We start from the raw sequence: 19577 nt of genomic DNA, 5'->3' as shown, positions 1-19577 counted from the left end.
GAAGAGCTATAAGTAGGACAAACGAGTTATGTATTACAATTTGGGTTATGACTGTTGCAGGAACATTACTGTGACATTTTGTAACATATTGTTTTGAATAATTAACTCTCGAAAATAAACAAATCAAATGCTTAATTTCTCATTGATAGAAATTGTTCCTGAGCCACTGGTGGGAAAGATATCGTCAAAATGTCCATGTCTAAAGGTCAAGGTTCTCTCGATTTTCGTCATACCTGTCAGGCGACTGCCTGACACCTTCTAGTCTGTTTGTGAACCGGATATCTCAAAAGGTTGTGGGCGGATTATGACAAAACTTGGTGGATGAGTTGAGTATGTGACAAGGACGAAATGATTCGATTTTGGTGAAGATCCGGATCTGGATCCGGCCTATCAGTACGATAGAAAACGTAAACTCTTCAGCCTGGACCGTATCGAAGGCACGTGATATGTCAAGGGAGACAGCTCTAATTTCCTGTTTGGCATTGAGGACCTCCATCCATGGTTGAGACAGCAGAAGCAGCATGTCCAGAGTAGAGTGACCAGGTCTGAAACCAAATTGATGATCGGAGATCAAGCCATTGGAGAAGAGGAAGGATTTGATATCCGAAGCAATGATGGATTCCATGACTTTGCTGATGATTGGGAGCAGGCTGATTGGTCTGTAGATGCTAGGATCTGTTTTTGCACCTTTTTGTGTAAAGCAGTGATGTTGGCTGATTTCCAAGCAGATGGCAGATGATCTTGAGCAAAAGAGAGGGTGAAGAGAACAGAGAGAGGGAGTGAAAGAGCAGAAGAACAGGATTTTAGGACCCGTGGGCTGATGCCGTCAGGTCCAGTTGCAGAATCAGAGTCGAGGGTTGACAGAAACTTTTCCACCTTGTCAGGAGGAAAGGACACAGAGTCCAGGAGCAGCTGGGTACGACTGAGTACGGTGGGTACAGAGAGGGATGGGTTTGGGACACAAGATTTATAGGCAAACACAGAGTTGAGGCATTCAGCTTTTTCACGTGCGGAGTCAGCTGTGTAGCCGTTTGAGGTAACGGAGGGGAGGGAGGGGGAACAAACACCAGAAACAGATTTGACCAGACGCCACCAGGATTTGGAAGTGGGAGACAGGTTTGAGAGTTCGGGCTTTGGAGTGGAGAGATATTGTTTCCTGGCACCCCTGAGGGCACCCCTGAGGAACACACACTTGTTTCGGGCTTTGTGAAAGGAAATGAGATTTCCTTCCGTTGGATTTGATTTCCAGGAGACGAAGGCAAGTTGTTTCTGGGCAACAGCCTCACCACAAGATTCCGTGTACCATGGACGGGAGGAAGGGTATGACAACTGAAGACGAGATGGGATAAATCTGTGCATGAGAGAGAGCAATTTACTTTGGAAGAATTCCCAGGATGAGTTGTTGTCAGAGGCGGTAGAGATGGGAGACCAGTCCAGATGATTGATGGCTGCTTGGAGACCGTGCCAGTTGGCCTGAGTGAAATGCCAGACTCGTCGACGCTAAGGAGGCTCTCTGAGAATGGCCAGAGAGATGTCCACTTTAACAAGCACATGATCAGATGAGCCGATTGGAGCAGAAGAAGAGCAGCAGACATTTGCAGGGAAGTTAGTCATAACCAAGTCCAGAAGAGAAGATGCTCCGTTGACTGAGATCCGGGTCGGGAAATTGACAGATTGCGTCAGTCCCAGTGAGTCGCAGAAGTCCTTTGCTGAGGAGCCATGGCTGGTGAGAGAGGTACCCACACCCAGCCAACTGGCATGGTGACAATTGAAATCACCACATATGAGGAAGAGAGAGATGGGATGAGTAGATAGAAGTTGGTCCATATTATCAGACAGCGAGATGTAGATGGAGTCATCACTGTTTGGTGGACGGTACAACACACATATGAACAAAAGGTGGGAGCGAAGGGGAAGCCGTAGCCAGAGGTATTTCTGGGGGTGAGGTGGAGAGAGGGCAGTGGAGGGCGAGTGAGGAAGAGAGTTTTTGATAAAGATAGCAACCCCCCACCTCCAGGACGAGGCTCAGGTCTATCATACCGGAGGAGGGAGTAACCTGGGAGAGATACTAAGGAATCAGAGACATCATGAAGGAGGAAAGTTTCTGTTGAGCAGATCACGTCTGGTTTGTTAGAAGCAACCTGTATGGAGAGATCATTCAAGTATGAGCGAAGGCCCCGGATGTTTGAGGTCCATACCGTTAATGAAGAGGAAGGGGGAGCATCGGATGCAGAACAGGGGTGGGGGCGGGGAGGGGTAGGGTAAGATGTGGAAGAGGAGGAAAAGGTAGGGAGAGCTGTTGACAGTGTGTCAGAGATTTCAGAATAGCTCGGATAAAGGGAAGGATGGGGCGGACAAAAGGTTTGATGGTGATTGGGTGAGGCACAGTGAGATGTTATTTGAGGAGGGGGAAGAGCGAGGCAGAAGGTTGGGGGAGATGGAGGTGAGAGTTGGAAGGGGGAAGAAGTGGGGAGGACGCTTTGAGGAGGAGGGGTGAGAGGGTGGAAATTGAGAAGAAATGAGGGTGGGGAGATTTGAAGGGGAGGGTTGAGGGGGGAGTTTATGAGGGGAGGGGTTAGGGGGGAGTTTATGAGGGAAGGGACAAGGGGGGGGGATTTGAAAGGAATGGGAGATGGGGGAGGTTTGGAGGGGAGGGGGATGTCTGGAAGGGGAGGGGTGAGGGGGAGTCTAGGAGGGGAAGAGTGTGGGGAGGGGTGTGCATTGAAGGTTCCCAAGAGCACAATGGCCTCCATAATTATTAAATGGAAGAAGTTTGGAACAACCAGGACTCTTCCTAGAGCTGGCCGCCCGGCCAAACTGAGCAATCGGGGGAGATGGGCCTTGGTAAGAGAGGTGATCAAGAACCCGATGGTCACTCTGGCTGAGCTCCAGAGATCATGTGTGGAGATGGCAGAAACTTCCAGAAGGACAACCATCACTGCAACACTCCACCGATCTGGGCTTTATGGCAGAGTGGCCAGACGGAAGCCAAACAGTTCAATGTTGGTTTCATCAGACCACAGAATCTTGTTTCTCACAGTCTGAGAGTCCTTTAGGTGCTTTTTTGCAAACTCCAAGCGGGCTTTCATGTGTCTTTCACGAGGAGAGGCTTCCGTTTGGCTTGGTTTTTGCTCTGATATGCATTGTCAGCTGTGAGACCTTATATAGACAGGTGTGTGCCTTTCCAAATAATGTCCAATCAATTGAATTTACCACAGGTGGACTCCATTCAAGGTGTAGAAACATCTCAAAGATGATCAAGAGAAATGGGAGGCACCTGAGCTAAATTTCAAGCGTCATAGCAAAGGGTATGAATACTTATGTCAATGTGATATTTCAGTTTTTCTTTTTAATAAATTTGCAAAACTTTCAAAAATCCTGTTTTCTCTTTGTCATTATGGGGTATTGAGTGTAGGTTGATGAGGGAAAAAATGAATTTAAACGATTACAGCATAAGGCTGTAATGTGGCGGACACGATGGCTCGCTGGCGCGGTGACATCATTCCGCGCACCAATGGGATGTCGGCCACGCCCGAGGGGTAGGCGTGGCCTCGGGATATACACGGGACTCGCAGCCCCAAGCGAGTCAGTGCTACAGTTTGAGCTTTACAATAAAGACTCTTTTGATCCTACGCATTGTGGCTTACCTTCTTTGGCAAACAAGTTGCGTGCGTAACACCACGCTACACTGGTGACCCCGACGTGATCCAGTAACATAATAAAATGTGAAAAAAGTGAAGGGGTCTGAATACTTTCGGACTGCACTGTATCCGCCAAACCAACACATCCGCCAAACCAACACATTGTAGCGGTTACCGCTGGATGCACACAATCGCCTTGCACCGGCCAGAACACGGCCAGACGCGCCTCTCCCGGGCATGCCCGGACTCACTGTTCCCGGGCACGCCCGAACCTCCCGGGCACGCCCGGTCTCGTCTTTCCCGGGCAGGCCCGCTCTCGCCTTTCCAGGGCTCGCCCAGAGCGTCCGGGCATGCCCGCTATCGCCTTTCCAGGGCTCGCCCAGAGCGTCAGGGCATGCCCGCTATCGCCTTTCCAGGGCTCGCCCAGAGCGTCCGGGCATGCCCGCTATCGCCTTTCCAAGGCTCGCCCTTGACACCCGGGCATGCCCGGTATAGCTTTTGCCGGGCAAACTTCCCGACATAAATGTGTATATATATTGCTGCCCGATAAACGGGCTTGTCAGAATACCTGAGCTGTTTTGTTTCAATAAAGCAACTCGGCCGAATTCCGTCTTTGGTCGCGTCAATTCTTTCGACTCGCGTTGGAGCGCAGTTCCTTTATTGGTGACCTACCGACATGGACACGGCAGTGACGCTTAAACTGCCTACCTTCTGGGAGGCTCACACGGCTGTTTGGTTCGCCCAGGCGGACTACCAGTTCGCCCTGCGAGGCATCACCGCGGATGACACCCGCTTCCACCATGTTGTGGCGGCGCTCGGTTCCGCCACCGCGGCCCGCGCCTTGAGCCTCCTCGAGCACCCGCCGGCTGCTGACAAATACGACGCGCTGAAGACACTCCTCCTCGACGCTTTCGCCCTCTCACCGGCAGCACGCGCACGGCGCCTGCTCGCTCTGCCCGAGCTCGGCGACACGCGCCCGTCCGAGCGCATGGACTATATGCTCTCGTTGCTCGGTGAGCACTCTCCGGATTTTCTGTTCCGCGAGCTGTTCCTTCGCCAGCTGCCTCACCCGGTACGCCTCGCCCTGGCTGGCACGTTGATCACGGATTCCCGCGCCCTCGCCAGGGAAGCCGATAAGATCTCCTCGGCGGGCCAGCACATCGGCGCGGTTACCTGGAGCCCGCCGCCGTCCGAGGCGACGCCCACGACGCCCGAGCGCCCTGCGCGGTTGGAGGCCGAACTGCCGGTGCAACTGGCGGCCGCCACGCCGCACCGCCCGCTTCCGACACGACGGCCGGGGCCTCCACCTGACCGGGCGTGGTGTTATTACCACGCCAGGTTCGGACACAAGGCTCGGACGTGCCGGCCCCCATGCACTTTCGGCAGGTCGGGAAACGGCCGGGCCGGCGTTCATTCCCAGCCATGAGCGCCGGCCACTCGGGCAACTTGCTGTTTATTCGGGACAAAGCGTCTGGGCGGCGTTTCCTGTGTGACACCGGCGCCCAACTGAGCGTCATACCCGCCTCCGAGCAGGACAGGCGGGACGCCGTTTGCGGCCCCTCTTTGGTCGCTGCTAATGGCTCGGCCATACGCACTTTCGGCCCACGCGTCGTCACCCTCTGCTTCGGCAGCCAGCGTTTTCAATGGACTTTTGTTACCGCCAGCGTCCCCGTGGCTTTGCTGGGCGCCGACTTCCTCTGCGCGCACGGGCTGCTGGTCGACGTCAAACGACGTCGCCTTGTCCATGCCGAGACCTTCAGCTCCCTGGCGTGCACAATGAGCAGCTCCGCGCCGACCGAACTGGCGTGCGCCCTCCCGGCAGCGAACGAGTTCGCTCGCCTGCTCGCGGAATTCCCGGCCCTCACGCGGCCGACGTTTTCGGCTGTCGCGGTGCGGCACGGGATCGAGCACCACATACCCACTACGGGCCCGCCGGTCTACGCCAGGGCCCGCCGCCTCGACCCGGCCAAGCTCGCCGTGGCGAAGGCCGAGTTCGACGCGTTGGAGCACCTCGGCATCGTGCGGCGCTCCGACAGCGCGTGGGCCTCGCCACTGCACATCGTGCCAAAGCCGGGGGGTGGATGGCGCCCGTGTGGCGACTACCGCCGTCTCAACGACGCTACCACCCCCGACAGGTACCCGATCCCTCATATTCAGGACTTTTCTGCCCGTTTGGCGGGACGGGTCATCTTTTCGAAAATTGACCTGATACGGGGCTACCACCAGGTACCTGTCCGGGCGGCCGACGTCCTGAAGACGGCCGTCATCACGCCGTTCGGCCTGTTCGAATTTTTGCGGATGCCGTTTGGCCTCAAGAACGCGGCCCAGGCGTTCCAGCGCTTGATGGACGGCGTGCTGCGCGACCTGCCGTTTCTTTTCGTCTATCTGGACGATATCCTCGTCGCCAGCACGTCCCGCACCGAGCACCTCCTCCACCTCCGAACACTGTTCGGTCGCCTCAGCGAGCACGGCTTAATTGTCAACCCGGTCAAATGCCACTTCGGCGCGACGACCGTTGACTTTTTGGGCCACCGCATCACCAATACCGGGGCCGTGCCGCTGCCGACCAAGGTCGAGGCCATCACCACGTTCCCGCGTCCCCGTTCCATCAAGGCCCTCCAAGAGTTCCTCGGCATGGTGAATTTTTATCACCGATTCGTGCCCCGTGCTGCTCAGCTCATGCGGCCCCTTTACGAGGCCCTCCGGGGCAAGCCGGCCAAGCATGACATTGTTTGGTCCGCGGCCATGGACGCGGCCTTCGCCAGCGCCAAACGGGCCCTCGCCGACGCAACGCTGCTGGCTCACCCGGTGCTCAACGCGCCCATCGCCCTCACTACAGACGCCTCCAACTACGCGGTGGGCGCCGTCCATGAGCAATGGGTGGACGGGGTTTGGCAGCCACTCGCTTTTTTCAGCCGGCAACTCCGGCCGAACGAGTTAAACTACAGCACGTTCGACCGCGAGCTGCTCGGGCTATTCCTGGCCGTTCGCCATTTCCGACACCTCCTGGAGGGCCGCCCGTTCATGGCTTTCGTCGACCACAAGCCGTTGGTCTACGCAATGGCTAAGGGCACGGAGCCGTGGTCGGCCCGCCAGCAGCGCCACCTCTCCGCCGTGTCGGAGTTCACCACGGACATCCGGCACGTCGCCGGCAAAGACAACGCCGTGGCCGACTGTCTTTCTCGGGCCAGCGCGAACGCGGTCCACCTCGGCGTGGACTTCGCGCTCATGGCGGCCGACCAGATCACCGACGCCTCGGTGCAGGCACTCCGTGCGGCGGACACGGGCCTCCGCCTGGCCGACATTCCCTTCGCGGGCACCGTCCTGCTCTGCGACGTCTCCCAGGGCCAGCCTCGCCCCATCGTGCCCGTTTCCTGGCAGCGCCGCATCTTCGCCTCCATCCATGGCCTTTCTCACCCGGGCCGGAAAGCTTCTCAGAAGCTGGTGTCGGCGCGTTTCGTCTGGCACGGCCTTCGACGAAACATCCGCGACTGGGCCAACGCCTGCACGGCCTGCCAGCGGGTCAAGGTCCACCGCCACACCCAGGCCCCGCTGGCACCTTTCGCCGTGCCTGAACGGCGTTTCGACCACGTCCACGTGGACCTGGTGGGTCCCCTGCCCCCCTCGCGGGGGTTCACCCACCTGCTCACCATGGTGGACAGGACCACCAGGTGGCCGGAGGCTGTGCCCCTCACCTCCACCACCACCGCCGACGTGGCGCAGGCGTTCATCGCCACCTGGGTCGCGCGCTTCGGTGCACCAGCGGACATCTCGTCCGACCGCGGCCCACAGTTCACGTCTGAGCTTTGGGGCGCGGTCGCCCGTTCGTTGGGGGTCACGCTGCATCGCACCACGGCCTACCACCCCCAAGCCAACGGGTTGTGTGAGCGGTTTCACCGCTCCATGAAGACCGCACTCATGGCCGGCCTTCAGGACGACGGTTGGGCCGACCGGCTGCCGTGGGTCCTTTTGGGCCTTCGCACGGCCCCCAAGGAAGACCTCCAGGCGTCCGCCGCCGAGCTCGTCTACGGCCAGCCGCTCCGCGTCCCGGGCGAATTCGTGCCCGACGCTACCAGTCCCTGGTCCGCCGCTCGCCAGCGCTCGGACCTCCAGGAGGCCGCCCGACGATTTGCCCCCGTGCCGACGTCCCGCCACGGTGGCCCCCAGTCCTACGTCCCCCCGGCGCTTCGCACAGCGGAGTATGTCTTTGTGCGTCATGACGCGCACCGGGGGCCACTCCGGCCGCCGTATAACGGGCCCTTCCGGGTCCTGCGACGGGGCGACAAGTCTTTCATCGTCGACATCGGCGGCCGGCCGGACCGGATTTCTGTGGACCGCCTCAAACCGGCGCACATGGACGTCGACCGACCACCACGGTTGGCCCTTCCTCCGCGGCGAGGCCGCCCCCCGTCCACAGTTCCCCCCGCTCGACCACCCACCACCACGTCGGACCCCTCCCCACGACCCTCCACGGGTCGCTTCGGCCGGGTCATCCGGACCCCCCTTAAATTGACCCTGCCGGTGCAGGTCGATTCTGGAGGGGCGTGTGTAGCGGTTACCGCTGGATGCACCCAATCGCCTTGCACCGGCCAGAACACGGCCAGACGCGCCTCTCCCGGGCATGCCCGGACTCACTGTTCCCGGGCACGCCCGAACCTCCCGGGCACGCCCGGTCTCGTCTTTCCCGGGCATGCCCGCTCTCGCCTTTCCAGGGCTCGCCCAGAGCGTCCGGGCATGCCCGCTATCGCCTTTCCAGGGCTCGCCCAGAGCGTCCGGGCATGCCCGCTATCGCCTTTCCAGGGCTCGCCCAGAGCGTCCGGGCATGCCCGCTATCGCCTTTCCAGTGCTCGTCCAGAGCGCCTGGGCACGCCCAGCCTCGACTTGCCAGGCCGCAGCCAAACACGCCCGGGCAGGTCCAGACTCGCCTTTCCAAGGCTCGCCCTTGACACCCGGGCATGCCCGGTATAGCTTTTGCCAGGCAAACTTCCCGACATAAATGTGTATATATATTGCTGCCCGATAAACGGGCTTGTCAGAATACCTGAGCTGTTTTGTTTCAATAAAGCAACTCGGACGAATTCCGTCTTTGGTCGCGTCAATTCTTTCGACTCGCGTTGGAGCGCAGTTCCTTCAACATGTGCCAAACCAACATATCCGCCAAACCAACACATCGGCCAAACAAACACATCCGCCAAACCAACACATCCGCCAAACCAACACATCCGCCAAACCAACACATCCGCCAAACCAACACATCCGCCAAACCAACACAGGCGCCAAACCAACACATGCGCCAAACCAACACATACGCCAAACCAACACATCCGCCAAACCAACACATCCGCCAAACCAACACATCCGCCAAACCAACACATCCGCCAAACCAACACATCCGCCAAACCAACACATCCGCCAAACCAACACATCCGCCAAACCAACACATCCGCCAAACCAACACAGGCGCCAAACCAACACATGCGCCAAACCAACACATGCGCCAAACCAACACATGCGCCAAACCAACACATGCGCCAAACCAACACATGCGCCAAACCAACACATGCGCCAAACCAACACATGCGCCAAATCAACACATCCGCCAAACCAACACATCCGCCAAACCAACACATCCGCCAAACCAATACATCCGCCATGACAATACATCCGCCAAACTAACACATGCGCCAAACCAACACATTGCCAAACCAACACATGCGCCAAACCAACACATGCGCCAAACCAATACATCCGCCAAACCAATACATCCGCCAAACCAACACATTGCCAAACCAATACATCCACCAAACCAATACATCCGCCAAACCAATACATCCGCCATGACAATACATCCGCCAAACTAACACATGCGCCAAACCAATACATCCGCCATGACAATACATCCGCCAAACTAACACATGCGCCAAACCAACACATTGCCAAACCAACACATGCGCCAAACCAACACATGCGCCAAACCAACACATGCGCCAAACCAACACATGCGCCAAACCAACACATTGCCAAACCAACACATGCGCCAAACCAACACATGCGCCAAACCAACACATGCGCCAAACCAATACATGCGCCAAACCAACACATGCGCCAAACCAACACATGCGCCAAACCAACACATGCGCCAAACCAACACATGCGCCAAACCAACACATTGCCAAACCAACACATGCGCCAAACCAACACATGCGCCAAACCAACACATGCGCCAAACCAACACATGCGCCAAACCAACACATGCGCCAAACCAACACATTGCCAAACCAACACATGCGCCAAACCAACACATGCGTCAAACCAACACATGCGCCAAACCAACACATGCGCCAAACCAACACATCCGCCTTGGGTTTAACACTCGTGGTGACCTGACAAGATGGGGCAGAGGTAGCGTACATGCCTTTAAGCTGTCTAGACTGGTCGCTGTCCTCGACCCAACTATGAACTGTCAGATCGGTGTTTGACAGGTAGGGGATTGCATCACAAAGTGTGTCGTCCCTCGGATGGACGTTTACCTGGTTGATCCGACTGAGCATTAGCTGGTGAATATGAAACATCCCCCAGTGTCTTTCGACGAAAAGTGGGTGAGTTTTTGCCAGCACCTTGAACAAATTCCGAAAGACCTTGCCTTAGCCTACAGGGGGCAGTGCATGAGCAGCACAACTATGCCCCCGAGGAATCATGCTACTGGCAGGCACGTTCTAGCAGCAAATAAAAAGATGCTAATAGTACAGACACTTGTTGATATCAAACATTTACACACATAAAAACATCATATCACAGCTAATCCTGCATGTCATCTTTCTTTTTCACTCATAAATAAGCCAAAGTTTGAAGGATATCTCATTTCATTCCCCTTCACCTTGTTCTCTTCCAAACAATAACTCCTCCCCAGCTTCCCGCTGCTATATCCTCAAGTAGTGGCCTCAACTCTGCCGTTTGCCGGAGGAGCAGCCCTTCTGCTCGTGCTGATGATGGAGATGCTTTGTCTCGCTCGTCATCACGCATCCTCAAACGGTAACTCAACGTTAGCATTTTTACCTGCGCCACTGAAGGTGGACAAAGGTTATGTTTGTGTTTTCACCCTTGTCTGTCTGTCTCTGTCTTTGAGCAGGATATCTCAAAAAAATTTGGACGGATTCGGCCGAAACCTGGTGGACAGGTTGGGTATGTGACGAGGACAAATCTATTCGATTTCAGTGGATATCTGAATCCAGATCCGAGAATTTTTAATTTTTAAGTGATTCTTCACAATTGAGAGATGAGGCCAAAACATATCTCAAAAAGTATACAGAACGATATCTCAAAAAGTATACAGAACGATATCTCAAAAAGTTGTGGACAGATTATGACAAAACTTGGTGGATGAGTTGGGTATAGTCAGGTTCACTATGTTAACAAATATAATTTCGTTCAACATTTTGGGAGATTAGCAAACCTGTACATTTTTGGAATCATCAGAGCATGGAGAATCCGGAAATCAATGTTGGCATTTGCACAGACACAGATTTTGGATTTTCAAAATGGCCGCCATAAAATACATATTTTGCGCTATCTCGGGTTCTAGTCAACCTGGAAACTTAATTAAGTACGCTAATCCTATGTTTTCTGGGTCAAGGAATCCAATAAAGGCCTCAAAATAGTGCTCAGGATTATAGAAAAGCAACAAACAGAGGTAATTGAAAACCATTGTCTTTATATTTGTGATACAACTGTATTACATAATACATGATATTGCAAGTCCTTTGAAGTTATAGGTATGGGTTTATAAAGCAAGAAAGCAGCCTTGTTAGTATCAGATTGAACTATAAGTCCGATACACAGGATCTACTAGGTCTATACCGTTCAGGAATATGCTTTTACAGATCTTCATCACCGTCCTGAGTGTCATTTTCGCAAAGGTGTCTATGCAAATGCCAACATTAATTTTTGGATTCCTCATGCTCTGAATATTCCAAAAATGTAGAGTTTTGCTCATCTCCCAAAATTTTGAACGAAAAAAACATGGTGAACCTGACTAGTAGGTGACAAGAACAAGCCGATTCGATTTTGGTCCGGATGCAGATCCGACTCATCAGTGGGATACACAACTGCTCAACCTGGCGGAGGTATGCGCTCTACCGAGTGCCGTTCTAGATACTTCCTATCATTCTGCCTTACACTTCTTTCTTCCTCCATTACCATGGTTATCAAGCACTGCTCTGTGTTAACCCATGTGTAAAGTTAACCCCACTCCATTGGCTGCCAGCTAAAGCAATAACAAGAAACCTTGATACAGGAGGAGGCCATTCGGCCCATCCTGTCTGCACTACACCAACACCAGGCAAAAGGCCGCCATATCATGCCACAGACCCAATTTCAATGGGGGGAGGAGGAAGGTGCTATATATATGCAAACATACTATTTAAACTAAGAGTATTTACATTTTCATCACTACGAGGGTAAATCAAAAAGTATCCGCAATGTTATATTTGCATTTCACACACATGTTAGAAGATTGGAAAATGTCTCATTTTTCTACATAATCACCCAGTTTTTTTTCAATATACTTGGTCCAGCGGTGCACAAGCTTTTGTACACCATCAGAAGAACGGTTATTGGCTGCGCTCGATGGCAACGTATGCATCGCGTCCTTCACCTCGTCATCGTTTGGCTTGCGTAGTTTGGCGAGCAGGATGACGGTGGGAGTTGACATGCAGCAAACAAACACCTGATGACGGCCTTCCTCCGCGTTCTGTTCCAATCACTGGCTTCAAATTGTTCCGCAGCATGTCGCTGTACCTTGAACCGGTTACCGTGGTTCTCTTTACTTGATAATGTTCAAGGATTCGATTTTGGGAATCTCAGAACAGCGTGAGCGTAATTTTACCGCCTGATGGCGAACAAACAACAGCACGCTGTGCACAAGAAACGATTGACAGCACGCCGCTCTTTCTTGTTGCATGTCGAAAGTGGTGCGGCCACTGTTCTTTTTATATATATATATACACAAGATCGAGGCTCGTGTAAGAGCTAACATTAATGAGAAAAAAACAACCGGACAGATAAGGCATAATAAAGGGAGCGGTAGACAAGATGGGGAGAGAAGGGGAAGCGTACACAAGTACAGCATTTGAGAGCAGGAACATCGGGAGATCGGTGGGAAGGAGAGGGCTTTGGGGCTGGGGCATGGGGAGGGGCGTGGTGGGTGGGAGAGGTAAAAAAAACACATGGACACAGCTACACCAAGATCTTCCGAGAAACACACAGTAGGTGCTCACACCGTAAAATAAAAATACAGTTTTGACAAAAATACAAATGGGAAAAATTCTAAACTTTGGTAACGTGGAGAGCTTGGAAAAACACACGACCTCGCCGGCAAAACCGGAAGCGGCAGTCCAATACAGCACGATTACAACCGAACAACTGAGTGTCAAGTTATCAATCACTCGAAGCTGCGATCTGTATGCTCAGTGATTGCAGCGTGCCATGAAAGCTCGGTGGTGTATACAATTCTGGGGAAAAAAGACGGACAAATTTGCGGATAATTTTGACTTACCTTCGTATGTTATTTTATTTTTTATCTTTTGGTGGGGCGGAGTGGGGCGGAGGGGGATGAAGGTTGTCTGTCGCACACACATCAGGGATGACACCTGAATACTCCCCCACAGCTCTCTCTCTCTCTCCCCCTGCCAACACGGAACTTCCTCTAATCCCTATTTCACTCTTCTTGCCTTTTTCATACAGAGCTTCCACCGAGAGTGCTCAGCGCCTTAGCTGGGGCATGGAGTTGGCCTTGCTTGGTACGGGCCGTGAAACAAGCACGCCCGAGCACCCCCCGCCGCTCTCTAGAGTGCTCAGCCTGAGTCTAGAAGCAACACATAAGCATTAGGTCACAACAAGTCCACAGTGCAGGCTCATCCTTTTGGAGATTGAAAAGTCCTTGTGGTAATCCGAGGCGTGGGCAGGAATAGAAGAGGTTGAATGTATTGTCACGGGATGGGCTTGTGCCTTCATGCTCGTACTCTTGCGTTGGCATTGCTTTAACACACAACCACCCTCATCATCACAATTATCACAACCTCATTATACAGAACGTTTCACACATTTGTGAATTTGCCTTCACTGGTAGGTCATTTACAGGTGAGCTTTTTCATTTGAAATGAAAGTACCTGTATTTATTAATAGTATGATAATTCTTCACAATTATAAATTCTAATTAAGAATGATCATACAATTTGTAAATATCAATTATAATTCACAATGCCCCTTACCTGCGAGCTGTTCCGAAAGCTAAAGGCAGTTATTTATTCTGCCACAGGGGGTGCTGCTCCGTTCCCAACCACCAGTGAAACTCTAACCTTGAAATTTCATTTATTTATTTATTTAATACATGTCATGACATTTATTTATTTTATTTATTTCATGGGTACTGACATTTATTTCATGGTTAGGAACAGGTTTTTCAATTGAAAGATACTTTTTGAACTATCCGCTGATGTTATTTTAAGTGCCCCATGAAGGCCTAAGGTGCACATGGTGTTCTGTTCTCTCTCTCTCTTTTTTCAGCATAAACACTGCCTCTGTGGCTCATTCCTATTTCCCACCCCTCACCTCGAGAAATGACTTTTCCTATTTGGAAAAGCCGCCAGGTTAACAGCACCTGCTGTTTTGGACCCTCAATCTCTTGCCATCTGCTCTGGCTCACCTTTGTCCCGTACCACTTGTTCTTTCCAGCAGCCCTCTTTCCACGCTTGCACCATTACTTGCACAGTTCCGAGTCCTCGCTTTCCCCGAGCTTTTCCCTAAGCTGTCTGCTCTCCTATCCTCCTCGCTTTGCTTTCCATGTATATTGGAAATACTACATTCGGATGAAATGGGGATACAGCTCTCATCAAAAGGTCACCATAACAGGCAGGATCGAGGTCAGTTCTCACCTGGGATTTCGGGCACTGAGTGAACACACCTATTTAAAGCGGTTGTGACATTTTTGTCACCATCGCCTGATCGGACGAGCTTACACTAAAAGCTGAAAATAATTGTTATTTAATTTCCACATGTAATTTTCCAACATTTTCCTCCATAGTTTTTTTTTTTGTATACAAGATCGAGGCTCGTGTAAGAGTTAACATCAATCACATAAAACATATGATAAAGGGAGCAGGAGACAAGATGGGGAGAGAGAGGGGGAAGCACACAAGTACAACAGTAGAGAACAGCCACATCGGGAGATCTGTGGGAGGGAGAGGGCTTGGGGGGGCGTAGGTCAAGGGGTGGGGGGCGGAGTGGGAGAGGTATAAAACACATGGACACTGCTAGGACTTCCAGGAAAGAAGTCGGTATTTCAAAAAAAGTGGATCTGGGGTGAATTAACGGGGGTAGAAGAGATCAAGGTTTTGGATGGGTTCATGACTTGATCTGCTATTGTCTACCGCTGGAGGTTCTTGGAGTCTCAGGGGTCTTCACAAAAGTTGTTCCAGACTGCGGGTCTGAACGATGCATTATGCTCATAACCAATTATACTCATTCGTACAAATTGGCTATTTTACCGGCCAAAAGGCTTCGTATTATGAAAGGTGGAGTCATTTAACATCCACTTTGCAGAAAATACAACTGGCTTAACATTCACGCCGGACGATGCTTTCCATGGTGCAGCACCCCCGCTGGCACTGCACTGCATGTTCGATATGCCGACCAATTGATTGTATCTATACATTCGGCGCATATTAACATGAACACGGAAGTGCAGCAAATCGCATCTCATGAGTTCGATTTGATGGATCTTTCCATTATTATATTGTACAGATCATAAGACAAAGGATATACATGTATATTGTTGAATTTAGTTAGCTTGTTTAAGCATCTTATTTTGCTTATATTTTGGCATTGTAAAATTATGAGTATTTGATTAAGTTTCTTAATTATAACTGTTGATCAGAGATTAAGATGACCATTTCAGACTGTGGCTCTACCTTGAGTTTAAAAAGGTTCATTCCATCACCATCCCAAATACTAGAATGAAAGCGGTACATTGGAAAGCCATCTTGGTCAAAACCGTGCATCTCACCTATCTATTGAATGACGTCAGAAATAGCAGCAGTTATTTATTTTTATTTAGTTTGCCAAAAAACATTCCCATAATAATTTTTAAAACATCTTGTCCTTGGTGATTTTAAGGCCGACAAAAAGCGTACTTTTTTTTTTTTTGAGAATTTTCCTACAATATGGCCTTGAATTATTAAGTCGCATCAAATGTCCAACACCATTCCAACCGCAGATGTATTTCGATTTCACAAATTTTTCTCTTGTACCCTGAGGGTTGTTGCGGCAGATCTTTAATCACATACAGAGTCAAAAAATCCATTAAAATGCACAACAGTAACCGATGGAATGTCAAATAATATAGTTATCCGGCTGCATCGCGGTCGGTGCGGGTGTGTGTGGCAATCAGCGATTCATAACGACTCAACAAAGTGAACCTGTTTTGTGTGACCATTGTGTGACTTTCTTGGAGCAATCGATTGATGCCGTTTGTTGGAAGTTTCAATTGCTCGGTCAAAGTTGTGTGAAGCGTTTTGTACACATATGGTATGGAATAAAGAATGGAATAAAAAACAAAATTCGTGATATGTACATTTCTTCGATATCTTGTGTCAGTTTCAGGCGGTGTACATCAAACCATTCGGTGGGCCGTATGATTCTTGTCCGCAAACGATATGCTCAAAGCAGGACCATAATGTACCTTCAGTAAAAAGATAACTTTTGGCAAAGCATCAGATATCAGTCCATGCTTCGTATTGTCATGTCCCCCGGTGATCAAGATTAAAATTAAGACGAATGACCGATCGTTTTACTCCCAAGGCGGCAGCCCGAAAATTGGCGGTACTTTTTGGCTCGCACAGGACGGAAGGCAGTAAGGTGCTTACCTGAAAAGAAGCCACACGGGTTTATTCCCGAACACACAAACAAAGAAACACGACACAACAAATGAAAATGCAACGATAATGATTTAATAAAAAACATAGGGGCAATATGTTTTTTTATATTACTCCCCTGGCACTCACCTGGTAGAGTAAACAGTATACTGCACTGACTAAAGGTATTTTAAACCAATTTCAGTGGTCGCTGGAAGACAGGGCAGCACGTAGAATCATACTAACATAATCGTAAGACTTTAAACAAACAAAGAAAATACCTATAATTGGGGGCAACCTCCCCCCCCCCCACCCCCACCCCCAACCCTGTATACCTCCTCAGACCCCAATTTTTCTAATGCCTTGAACAAACATTGATAAATCGCGGGTGATGAAGGTTGTGGTGAAGTTTCATCGAAATTGCGTGTGTAGTTTCTGAGAAGAAAGCAAATACCTATTAGCAGATTTTTTTTTTAATGCCGTGAACAAACTTCGGTACAGCACGGGTGATGAAGGTTGTGGTCAAGTTTCATCGAAATAGTGTGTGTAATTTCAGAGGAAAAAGCAAATTCCTCTTTTGGGGGTCAAACCTGGATCCATTTTGACCCGGGAGACACCTTTAGACCCCGATTTTTTTTTTTTTTTAATGCCATGAACAAACTTTAGTCACAACACAACAAATGCCATTTGTGCCAAGTTTAGTCACAATCCCTTCAGCGGTTTCAGAGAAGAAGTTGCAAGTGGTGACAGACGGACGATGTGCCATGACATAAGCTCCCCTGAACTTCGTTCCAGGTGAGCTAATAAAGCAATGAATGAAATAAAGGTTAAGGTAAAATAATTGAAATTCCTACTTTGAGGATCCTCCACTCAGACACAAAAACAGACAAGGGGAAAGATTAAAGAAATAAAATGTTTTCTTTTAGTCGGCCGGCACTCAACTGTGACTTCAAAATGGTGCTCGTGGTGAGGTCTGCAGTCCAAGATGGCCTGAAGCCCCTTGCGCGGGAAACCCTCCAACAATCTTGCGGAGTCGCTCTCCATGGTGCCACAAATGTCAGTTAAGTATTGCGGGCGGTCCTCTTTCGCTCTCCACTCGGTCCGAATCGCCAATAGTTCTTCCTCTTTCATAGGAAACACCAAAGGAAACCCCTTAGGAAATAACACACACCTTTCCTAGCTCCTTAGGAGCGTTCTTCCTCTTTATTCTTCCTCTTTCTCAAAGCCTCCCCATGACACCATACTGTCCAATCGCCGAGCTCCACTGAATCACCCCATGTCTCCTTGACCAGTCACGAAGCTTGCGGCATGGCCTGCCGGTTACGATCTCTTGGAGGCGGGGTTTAGTTGCCGACCACCGGGAATGTGTGGGTTTCTGTCGGCAGTTATGTTGGTTATTATTGGTTAATGGATGTTTTTAGGGCCAGCCTTGTTGTAATTGTAAAAAACGTAGGGATAAACAACCGAGGGCAATCACATACTGGGGGAAAACTAATCTTAACCTCTATCTAATTACCATAGCTTCACCCCTCGTGTGAAGACACATAAACAACGCTCCAGTTTTCCTACTTAATACATCGAGATGTCTCCTACTCGTCCACGGTCCATGCTAATACTACACAATCCTATCTTTACTATGGTATTCCGTTATCAACCCCCCCCCCATCCCCATCCCCCCCCCCCCCCCCACAAACATAACAGTATTTTCCTGATCTGAAATGTTGTGACTTTTTCCTGTTTTCTTGACTAACCCCACATAAAAGATCATTGATGCAATCGCTCAAATGACATTCATAGTTCCGTAACATGGTATTCCATCCACACGGTATCCCGAAAGAGGCCTTTTATAACTGTTCTTTTTTCAGAAACTCCAGGTTTTGGGTCGCCTCATTCGCCTCATTGGGATCTTTTGCACTACATGGGCTCGGTAATTCTTCAGGTAAGCAAAATTACTTTTCTTTAATATTTAGTAAACACATGCTCCTGGATAGTAAACACATGCTCCTGGAGCAATATTGTTACAACTTGTATATAATATAATAAATATATTCTCACTACATCTCTGAGTATGGATTGAGTCTGGTCTGCCTTTGTGAAAGTACGTTGCAAGCAATCTCACCATGTATGTATAATCATTTTTGATTATTTATTGAAACCAGTCGGCGGGGAGGTGGAGGATAGCGTTTGTGGTAGTCCTAAAGTTTTCCCCTCTTCAAACATGACATAGTCCAATGACATCAGCAATCTCACCCAGGGAAAGGAAGAATGAGTGATGCTAGCAGGAAACTGTATCGAAAAGTTTTATGATACCATAAGATTGTTTTTATTTAATCTAGAAAATGTCACTTACAGTATAGGGTGTTTGAAACATGACCAAAGCTGGAGATGGAACTTTCACTGTGACTGCTCCAAAGAAGTGGAACGGCATACCCTCTACTATCAGAACAGCACATTCAAATGAACAATATAAGAAACTTATTAAGACCTATTTGTTTTTTAAATGAGCATCGTGATCATATAGGTGATATATTTTGGCCATTGTAGTTTTGCATTGCATAAGTACAAAGATTATTTTGGAGTGAGACTTAAGTTTATGTACATGTGTTTTAATATCCTAAATTGGTCGAAATTATCTCCGCCACCGAAGGTGGACGGAGGCAACGTTTTTACCCCTGTCTGTCTGTGAACAGGATATCTCAAAACGTTGTGGGTGGATTCAAATAAAATTTGGTGGAGAGGTTATTTGTGTAATAAGGACAAAAAGAGTAGATTTTGGTGAAAATCCACATCTGGATTCAGATACTAGAATTTGGAAGTGATTCTTCACCATTGAGAGATGGGGCCAAAAATGATATATAGCACGATATCTCAAAAAGTTGTGGACATATTTGGATGAAACTTGGTGGACAGGTTGTGTGTGTGACAAGGATGAATTGATTCCATTTTGGTGAAGATCCGAATCCAGGAATTTTAAAAAAATTTAAAGTCATTCTTCACCATTGAGAGAATATGGCCAAAAACGATATAT

At 50.0% G+C, this 19577-nt stretch overlaps 1 protein-coding gene across 1 annotated transcript in view; it reads left to right on the top strand.

Moving 5' to 3' along the window:
• LOC137426816 (casein kinase I) overlaps positions 1–16259 on the top strand; it is a 77154-nt gene extending 60895 nt beyond the window's left edge. The window contains exons 9-10 of the mRNA XM_068115741.2: positions 10552–10673; positions 13383–16259. Of these exons, the coding sequence (XP_067971842.1) occupies positions 10552–10673; positions 13383–13527 (267 nt within the window). The 3' untranslated portion in view covers positions 13528–16259. The remainder of the gene's footprint in view (positions 1–10551; positions 10674–13382) is intronic.
• Positions 16260–19577: the final 3318 nt, after the last annotated feature.

The sequence above is a fragment of the Myxine glutinosa genome, chromosome 5, assembly GCF_964187855.1.
Source record: "Myxine glutinosa chromosome 5, kmMyxGlut1.1, whole genome shotgun sequence".
In the NCBI taxonomy this organism is placed as follows: Eukaryota; Metazoa; Chordata; class Myxini; order Myxiniformes; family Myxinidae; genus Myxine; species Myxine glutinosa.
The sequence above is the reverse complement of the archived record's forward strand: the minus strand, read 5'-3'. Positions and strand labels throughout refer to the sequence as shown.